At 36.7% G+C, this 10,304-nt stretch overlaps 1 protein-coding gene across 1 annotated transcript; it reads right to left on the bottom strand.

The window, feature by feature from the left end:
- Nucleotides 1–2,592: 2,592 nt before the first annotated feature.
- On the bottom strand, nucleotides 2,593–7,995 carry LOC139141058 (neurotactin-like). The gene is made up of 6 exons (XM_070710631.1): nucleotides 7,966–7,995; nucleotides 6,632–7,517; nucleotides 6,094–6,294; nucleotides 4,781–4,900; nucleotides 3,717–3,803; nucleotides 2,593–3,550 (listed from the first exon to the last, which is right to left on the bottom strand). The coding sequence occupies exons 1-6, from the start codon at nucleotides 7,978–7,980 to the stop codon at nucleotides 3,033–3,035; spliced, it is 1,827 nt and encodes a 608-aa protein (XP_070566732.1). The 5' UTR covers nucleotides 7,981–7,995; the 3' UTR covers nucleotides 2,593–3,032.
- Nucleotides 7,996–10,304: the final 2,309 nt, after the last annotated feature.

Below are 10,304 nucleotides of genomic sequence, written 5' to 3'. Positions count from 1 at the left end.
AAATGGCCACCATCCGTGGTTAAATAAAATTTCCATTTTCGGAAAACCGAGACAGTGAAAAGTTTTCTCATACCAAGAGTTTTAAAATGAACCGTCACAAGTGGCAGATCAGAAAAGAATTGTACAAAGTTTGAAAGTCTGAATATCTGTCCCCCAGGTGCATTCATTTAATACACCAGGTGACAGAGGAATCTTACCACAGAAATCATGTTCAATGATCTACACTGTCTTAATCAAACCAAAATAAAAATTTGACTTAATACCACCTCTGATCACCAGCTTCTGCACTGTCTCCATGTCTTTGAACTCTCTAGCTGGAACTACACACACCAACAGCAGTGTCAGAAAGTTGAATTCTGATACTCAGCCGTTCAAATGTTGGTTTTCACATAGTGAACAGAAACAGGAATGTTTCTGATGTGAATGATATCACTCTGTGTACAAGAAGTAGAAATTGACTTCAGAGAATATCTATGAGAATTCTTTTGTCTATATTTTTTGCTTATAGAGTAGGCAATCACTTACTATACGGTCTTTAATATGAAGAGGTCGCTCTCACACTCGCTCAAGTGTGTGAGCGCCCTCGTTTGATGGATCTTCAAGAGATCACTCTGCCTGATCACAACAAAATGACTTTCTCAAGGACTGCCGATGATACTTGGTACAACTACACTGAAGCCACACTAAAGAATTGTAAATACTACTGTTACTTCTTCATTATGTTTCAAGTATTTAAAAAAATGTCTTGCTTCATCATTTTGTTACAATACAGCTCAATACAGATCTGTTTATAACTGACAATGGTTGAAGCTTGCATTATTTGTGGCTGGTAAGAATATTGCAACCTCATCGGGTTTTACACAGTGGAGTTGAGTCACACAATTGTCTGAAAATTTGAACTCTGATTGGTTTATTACTAAGTAAACATTGCCACAACCTGATTTGATGAATGAAATATTGCAAACACTTCAAATGTCAAAATGGAACGGATGATTTCATTGGTCAGCAAATTGAAATGCCATGTGAGATCTTATGAGTAAGTACCATTGATAAAGAGCCACTTCTTCACTTGGATGTTGTTTGGAAGTGGAAACCACTCTCATACCAGTACTGACATTTTCTTAAGTATTTGTGTTGTTCAACATCTGACAGAGTACACCTTTGATTCAATATAATTCACACAGCAATCAACAAAAGCTAGGAACTGATCTCTATATAATTTAAAATCCCAACAGTCTGTAGTCTATAGTTGTCAAAAGCAAATATAAACAGTTGAGCACTAAATATCACATACTTTGTTTACATCAGAATTTCAGTTGAAATCTGAGACCAACAAGTATCAGTTGGTTTGTCAGAAGGTATAAAGGTGATATGAAGTTTTGAAAAGGTGACAAGGAATATTTCAGAGCAAAAAATGTTCAAATACGGTTTTACCGTACGAAAAATAGCTGTCACTTTTGTAAGAGGAATGAAACGATAAAATTACTCTCTTACAATTAGTCAACCCATACAAGCATCCAAATTCAATTGTTCAATCAGACTGGTAAACACAATATACACAAAAATCCTACATTTACATATAGAAATGTTTCTACATATCACACAGACAGAATTACATTTAAGTTTCATAAGACGACTGTAATTAACCCCTATACCACAGTTGAGTAAAGCTGCTCAAACAAATATACTGACAACACGTATGAGATCTTGCTGGAACTTTCCGCCACTCAAGGTATATAGTGATTCATCATATGGCTGGAAATTTCCGGTATTTAAGGTAATCAAGGGGTTAAAGGTCATTCATCTTGTGGCACCGGACAGGTCAAAGGGTGAATCATAAAATATCATTAACAAGTGGAAGTGCAAATCTTGTAGTAAAATAAGATAGAAAAATGATCACATCTACAAAGAAATAGTTACACCATGTCTAAGTTTACACTTTATGTGAGAATGATAGTAACATTAATTTTTTAATCTGTTCATTCAAACTTCCCTGTAAACAGATCCACAAGCATCATTGATAACAATAGGTTTGGGTGAAACCACAGAGGTAAAAGGTTTGATGATAAGCCCATATGGCTCTATGGTTTTATTAAACAAAATTCTGAACAAGTTTTTTCAGCTAAAGGAGAACTTTGGATCATGAGTTCATGTTACATGAATTTTACCTTCAACACCTTTCCTGAAAATTGGCATGTGCCATTTAAATATGGGGGAAAGAAGCCTTTGCATAGATGTCAACCATCTGTGTGCAGGACCCAGCTGTTCAGCCCCCTGTATGCAGTGGTTTTGACTTGTCATTACTTCAACCAGAATGGCTCTTTCAAGGCCTTACATAGCACAAACAGGTCAACTCCCTACACCACAAGATATAACCTCTATGGTATTTTTTTCAAGTAAGAAAAATGATAGTTATAACTTACGATCTATATGTACATTATTTTCAACTAATTTCTAATATTTGTTCCATTGCTTTCATCACATAGTTGATGGTTAACATTTTTAAGCGGTGATTACTGTATTTCATAATTACAGTAGGATTATATTCTACTCTGAAATTTTTATCAATAATAGAGCAAACTGACAAGCATCAATAATTCATTACCATACGAGTGATAAAATGTTTATGACACCAACAAAATTTTACAGAAATTTTTCATTAACAACATCAGGGATCTTGAAGGGCCCTGGAACATGTATCATACACTTCATAGACTATGCTGCTCTATGGATGGTCGTATTCTTCAGATTCAAGGGCACACTGCACCACTGAGAAAGACCTTTGCTTTGGAATAAGTTTGCTAACAAGAACGTCACGTGGTACAGATTGACCAATAAGGTAGCCTAAATTTACATAGCATTACAAATTGTTAAATTAAAATTTCAAAGTACAATATGTTTTTCAAACATATTAAATAAAGTATGTAATCTACATTGCAAAAAATATAAACTTATTATGTTTGTGGAAAGCAGAATCTTCAAAGTTAAACACTTAAAAATCAAATGTCGAACACTGCTAGGGTATGCTTGTATTAATTAATCCATGCATAGGGCCGAAATCCATTCGTTGTCCAAAATTCACACTCCCGTTTTTTGTATCTATCAACTACTGTCAGATTATATGACAGTTTAGCAATGGCTTCTGGGTATTCTTTCCAATCAGGAAGCATTGCGCCCTCCCTGGCAAAGTGGAAAAACATTTCTTGCATTAACGCACTAAACTTGTCATCATTCGCCGAGGGTGCTTTGATGAGATCCCTGTGCACTCCAAAGAGAGCGAAGCAATCCCAGCCGTGGAAGCCATATTGAGGTTTGAAGTGGACTTTGGTTATCTCCACAGGCTGTGATGGCCATGACGTTGCCACGTAGCGATAGACAGGAGATGTGAGAGCATCTGATATTGTCTTTGCTAACTTGTGAGTCGGACAGGTAACTCGCACATCTGATGCCATGGTTGTGTAGACTAATTCTGGAGTATGCATGGTGGGTACATATTGGTATAGCATCTTTGCTTGCTTTGTGATATTTTTACCAAAGGTGTCTAGTTTATCTGAAATAAGTTAAATAAATGATAAGTTTTAAAGTTTTTTCCTCCTGAAAAAGTTGTAGTAGGCAGTAGTGATAATAAAGAAGATACAGTAGGCGTTTCCGATTAACTTGTTTTGCATGAATTGTGTGCATGTTAGGTAATATTTGTGAAGAAATGTTATGACTACCTGCAACAACCTCATCATATTTTTTCCAATCCCATTCTCTGATGTCCGACTGTTGTGGGTCTAGGTCAATTTCCTGCGCAGTTGACCCTGTGTGGGAGGAGAAATGTGATTGAGTACACAATGCTAGTGATTTGTTGAAAATTGGGTAATCAAGACAGTGAAGAATTCAGAAATGCAAGATTTCAATCTTTGTTCAAACTTTGCACAAGGAAACTTTCAACCATCTTTTTTCAAAACTGACAATAAAGATCAGATGTCAAGGTGTAAATTTTGGTACAAGAGAAACAAATTACTTGAACTTTTACTTATATTTGAAATTCAAAATGGCTGCTGCTATCCCCATGTCAACTCTTTGCTAAAAATTAATTTTCAACATTCAGAACAATAAAATGGTGCAAAACTTTGAGCTTCATAATGAGAGCACAAACAGTGGATAACAAAAGTAATATAGAAAATTTGAGTCCCTGAGGGATCTTGAGGATTTCTAACATTTGCCCTATCCACCACCAGATTTTGGTACGTATCCTGTTCAATAGGACAGGTCGGAGAATAAAAGAGCAATGTTTGAGAACGTAAAAAAATACATTAATTACTATTTTAGGGTTTTCCCCACTCAAATTATTTCTCTGACATTCACAGTTTGGTAACCCGTATAATTAAACTGTAGTACAAGGATGTAAAGTTTAAATGAAAGATCTTATCTGTCAAAGCTTTCCCAAGGCCTGGATAAATGTAGACATCATTAAATACAGTCAATATCTTTGAAACTTTAAATGACTGCTTGATACAACAATTCTTGCAAAGGCACTCTGTTTGTGATGGTAAATTCCACTGTATTTGCTAAAAGGGTTAGGTCACAGTGTCTGACTGACCGAGCAAAAACTGAGATTAAAGCATACACAGGTCAATATTTTACTCTTTCACAAGACATAAGGATCAAATGATTGTGCTGAAAAAAGTGAGGATGGATCTTTACACAGGAACTGCATGGTGATGAGGGAGAGGAATCAGGAAACAAAAGGCTCATTATGGCTAAAACAAAAAAGTAACACATATTTTCTCACCTATAACAATAGGTACATCATGTCCAAGCCCCCTTTTCCACATTTCCTCGGGTGGTGCTGGAACAAGGATTCCATCCACTACAGCTTTTGCACCATTTAATAGATTTTTCTGAGGAAGATCTGAAGTATAGAAAAAAACTTCAACTGTTATTTATTTCGGAATGAGAAAAGTTGTTGACAGTTGGGAGCATATTAAAGAGAATCACGCAACCAATAAATGGATAATATTCCAAATCTAAAGATGAAAGTTTTTCTTACCATGATATTGATGACCTTCATTCAATGTTGAATATGTCATAAAGAAACAAAGCAAAACTGGCTTTTAAGGTAGTATGCCTGTTAAAATTGAAAGACTGAAAGCTTTACATCAAACTTTTCATAAGGAAACTTTCCTTCTTTGAAATCAAGAATAAAAGTTAGGGGTTACCAGGCGAAATTTGGTTCTAGAAAAATACACTCAACCAATGTATACCAACACCTGAATTCAAAGTGGCCATCATCCCTGTGTTAAATCTATTAGAGAAAGATGAAGTTTTGATTTTTGCAAAACTAAGCCAGGAAAGATTTATTTAACTCCATGTGCATCAAAATGAACTGTATAAGTGGTAGACCGAAAATGAACTGTATAAGTTTCAGAGTCCAATATCTGTCCTGAAGCCGTATTCTACTGTTCACCCAAATTCCCCATAAAGAGGTCCACACTTACCATTGATTACAACGGCTGTGGAACATACCATGGCCTTGCGGGGGTTACAGGGGATACAATATATTGTACCAGATTACATCACTACCTGCACTGGATAAACTACTTTTTTCTGATCTCCTTTCAAATAAATTCCATTCACAGTGACAATTGAGGGTGGTTTTTGTTTTCAAAATGTACCCCACTTGCTCCAAATACATATATACAGCTGTAGTATCATAGCAACAGATTCTAAAGTGATGTGAATAATTTCTGTTTGTAGACTAATAGCCTTGTTTTGTTCTATTGTACATACTCTGGACACCAAGGTGATGCTTTAAAGGCATGATTCAGGTGTTAGATTGTCTTTTCAGGAAATTTTCTTACTAGATTACAATTTCAATGGAAAACAAAAGGCCATGACACCTAATAATCCTCTTACAGACTAGAACAAACTCGATCCCTGGGATTGATTCCCCGACCTTTAATATTGATGACTTTTATAAAATGTTAAATCTACAAGAAAAGAATAACAAAGTTACAGGCCCTTTGTGCATACAATTTATAAGTCTCTAACTGTCATATCATTCCACAATATGTCTTCAAAAATTAGATAGAAAAGTGTCCTTACCTTGTAGGTCATTGTCATTCCAATATGGATATTCACTCCACGGAACAGCATTGGCAATTTTATCAGAACTGAGACTTCGCAAACATTTCACATCAGTACATTGAGTATTATTGAGAAACCCAAGATTGTCCTTGGAGGTTTCAGAAAGGTTTTTATTGAAGACGGTAGAAGAGCTCATAAGCCATGCTCTGTGGAAAAGGCCTAGTTATGGAAAGAGAAACAGACTCTGTTTGAAATTCTCATAAATCACGAAATATTATAGATTACAAACACAGAGTTCAAGTCACATTCCTTGTACCACAAAGTGAGTGTACAGCATTTACTTTGAAAGTAATTATAAAGATTTAGACCTTGTTGGCTGTAACTTGTGTTAAACTTGTCAACAGTATGTCTATAACTGTGTTATTTCCAGTGTTATTGCTGATGACTGACGATACGAGTAGACTTGATTTTTAATTGTTAAGTTGCTTTAGAAACTACTTAAAACAGACTTAAAATGTTCAAGACAACACAAAGAAGAATACTGTACAAAATTTACCTTTGGTAAGTGGAGAAACAAGGTGTGCAAGAATGGAAGTGCCTCCTGAACTTTGACCCAGCAAGGTCACTTGATTGGCATCTCCACCGAAATGATGTATGTTATTCTGGACCCATTTGAAAAGCAAGATTTGATCGTAGAATCCATAGTTTCCTGATGTATTTGACGGGGAATCTTGGGAAAGGATATCCAGTGCCATGAATCCAAATGCATTAAGTCGGTAATTAAAGCTTACAAACACCATGTTGCCTTTGCTTGCCATCTCCGCTGTTGGATGATAGTCCTGCTCACCGCCGCTTAAAATCACAAGGCTTCCTCCATGGATGAAAACACTGACCGGAAGTGATGCCGACGAATTGAGTGTTGGAGTCCAGACATTCAGATACAGACAATCTTCATTGCCTATCACATCTTTGTAATCCTTACCAGGCTGTACGCACACACTTCCATACCTCTTTGCGCTGTACACTCCTTCCCAGCATGACTTACTCCCCTTCAGGGATAGTGGTTCTCTCCACCGAAGATCACCCACAGGTGGCACTGCATAGGGAATGCCTTTGAATACGTAAGCTCCTTTTTCTTCATCACCTTCAACAAAGCCACAGTCTGTCTGAGCCTGTATGATACTCCTTGACACTGTATGTGCCGCAACATACAGCACAATAACTACAGCACACAACCCTATTACAATCCAGATACCATAACAGCAGTATTTTTGAGCCTTTGTACAGGATTTCTTGTCTCTCTTACTGGTGTGCTCATCGATAAAGTACATATCATCAGACTCATCGTCAGAACCAACTTGCGAGAGGAGTACTTCCTCTTGACTGGCCATGATGGTCACTTTGGTGTCTTTAGCAAATCGGTGACGGACCCCAACATTCAACTATTAAAATGGAATGTGAAACAGAAGACAAGATAGTAATTTCTGAGTGTGTATAAGGAAATATAAAATATGTAATGACTGGAAAATGACTAACAATAAACATGCACTGTGAAATCTAGACTCTCTGAATCTATAGGGAAAAGGTTAGTATTCATGAACTAGAATTAATAATTTCTTTGAAGTCTTAAGCCGAACCAGTTTATAAACAGCTCTGGGGCAAATGAAACACAGACGTTTTTGTTATTAATGATTTTAAAGGAAATATTGTCGACAAGATGACAAGTCTGAACCCTCAATAGTAGCATGATCTGTTAGAATTGAAAATTTGAATGTACATCACCAATTCATGTAGAGTAAGTGTGATTCATTGTAAGAGTTTTTGAGCTTTAAAGGATAATTTCAAATTTACACATGGCAATTCAACAATAATTTGCATGTTTTAACCTACTTCGACTTCATCCATTATGACTTCAGTATACAAGATTATATGTTAGCAATTTTCACAGAGCTGCATATGTGGCATCAACTACTGCAACGGAGAGGATTCGATGTGGCTAGGCATACAGCTTATATACTAGGAGTATGAACTTTATTTGAAGGACCTGGCTGTTTACTTACTATTTACATGGGAATAAGTTACGTGGCAAAATTCAGAAAATCAGCTTCGGACTTTTCGGCATTTTGCATTTTTGCCACATGCCTCGGTGTAAATATGTAAAGTGAAGCGTACTATACCACTCATTTACGTGGCAGAGAGCATTCGGAGGCGTGGAGAACAAGACTAGCTCTAGCCACAGTCCTACTCCACCACTGTCAAGTCTGCAAGTCCGACATTCCAGACAACTAAACGGTTTGTTTGTTTTTGCCTGTATTGATGGAACTTGAAAGATGCATGAAGGGATGGCGAGTACCTACAGCTGCTGGTCGAGCAAGATCTCCCTGTATCCGCCCACTTATTCTGCTCTAAAGGTTGTTTTCATCTTTACAGTCTAGAGATACAACACGTATTCCAAAATCATCTGTCCTTGAACTACCGGTGATGGAAAGAAACCAGCGGGCAAGTGGAGATACTGGATGACCGGATCACTTCCCCGGGGTTACTTAACGTTCAGGTCCAATTACATGAACGATAACAGTAGCAATTAATTGGTGTTGGTATCATGTGGGGGATGTATACCTGACATGTTAACCCTGTGATTTCACAGTGCATGCAGTGCAATCATCGCCGTGACCCCTGTCATCATGATGATAAGGTCATATTTACACACCTGGACCGATTCGTTCTCAAAATAAACTGAGGTTGACAGCTGTCTATGAATAAGATACGATTAGACACTATCTCGTCAATTCTACGTAAAATTTCGCTATGGAATCAGATCCATTGAGACAAATAGCAACCTAGAAAATGGGCATATAGAATGATTGGTGATAAATTAGATTCTGATTAACCTGAACGCTAGTTGCGTACCTCTTGAGTCCATGTGATTCCTGGTAACCATCATAGCGGTCTGGCCTGTTTGTGTATCGCCCGCCGGGCAGTCAGGGCGTCGCATGCGTACACACGGCCACGGCGACGTCACTTTTACAGGGCGCCCTCAGGAAACAACATGATACATGCGATCGTGGTTCGAGTGAGGATTTGGTTAACCATGCACACAGTTGTAGAGCCGTGATGAAATACCAGTAGTTGGTTGGGTTTAAATTTTCTATTTTAGAAAACTTTTATGTTGTACGTTGTAAGTTTATGCAACACACGTGGAGAGAAAGCTACATAAATGTATTTATTGCAGCTGGCCCCTGCATCATGGACTGTCCACGAAGCTGTAGTTTAATGCACTGGCCTGCATCACACAATCTAAGCTTGCTTTGTACTTAGGAAGAGTGCAAATTGTGTGATTTTTTATTGTAAATTTAAACTGAAAGTCACCTTGATTTGAATAATGCAAAACATAGGGTAGATTTATCTGGCATCATTTTACTGCCAGTCTGTTAAATTTCCAAAAACAAAAAAAAAACATTTTTGTACTTGGTTATTGCAATTCTCAATGTTCCTATGGTTTGCATCTTATTGTACTTTGTTCATTTATCTATAATTTTTGGGAATATATCCTGATAATAATCAGACACAGATATCCGTAGATTATATGTCCATCAGAATAAAGGTCAAACAAAATTATTCCATATACACAATCATAAATATGCAACTTGAATGAATGTAGTTTTGTTCGACCTCTTAGGGTGAATGCACCTCAGGGACATATATTTAGATGCACAGTTTTCTAATTCTTTTCTGATCTACCACTCATGGGGGCTCATTTTGAAGCACTTTGAGAAAGAAAAACTTTCATTCTCTTAGTTTTATGATGATAAAAAATCTTATTTTTCTCAATAGAGTTAACACAGCCATGGTGACCATCAAGTTTTGAATTTCAAATAGTAAATCTTGGGTAATTTGTTTTAGTACCAAAATTTGCTTGAATTTTATTCTTGATTATGAAAGTAAATTGTTGAAAGATTCCTTGAGCAAAATTTGAGCAAAAGTTTAAGTCTTTCAATGTCAAGGTGCATACTACCTTAAAAAATAACACAGAGAGCTTCAAATCACTTGATCTTTTTGTATGTTAAAGTAGTACGGACTTTTGGTTGTAAAGCAAGCAAGCCTGGTGTCAACTTTTCCTCTTTACTTCTTGGCAAATGGCTGCTTTTCTTGAAAATCATGAAATACATAAACACACTGGATTGTGTAGCAGACATGACTTTACATTTGTATTTAACCAAGTACAGAAT

Source organism: Ptychodera flava, chromosome 9, assembly GCF_041260155.1.
Source record: "Ptychodera flava strain L36383 chromosome 9, AS_Pfla_20210202, whole genome shotgun sequence".
NCBI lineage: Eukaryota > Metazoa > Hemichordata > Enteropneusta > Ptychoderidae > Ptychodera > Ptychodera flava.
Note: the sequence above shows the minus strand (reverse complement) of the source record. Positions and strands in the feature narration are given on the sequence as shown.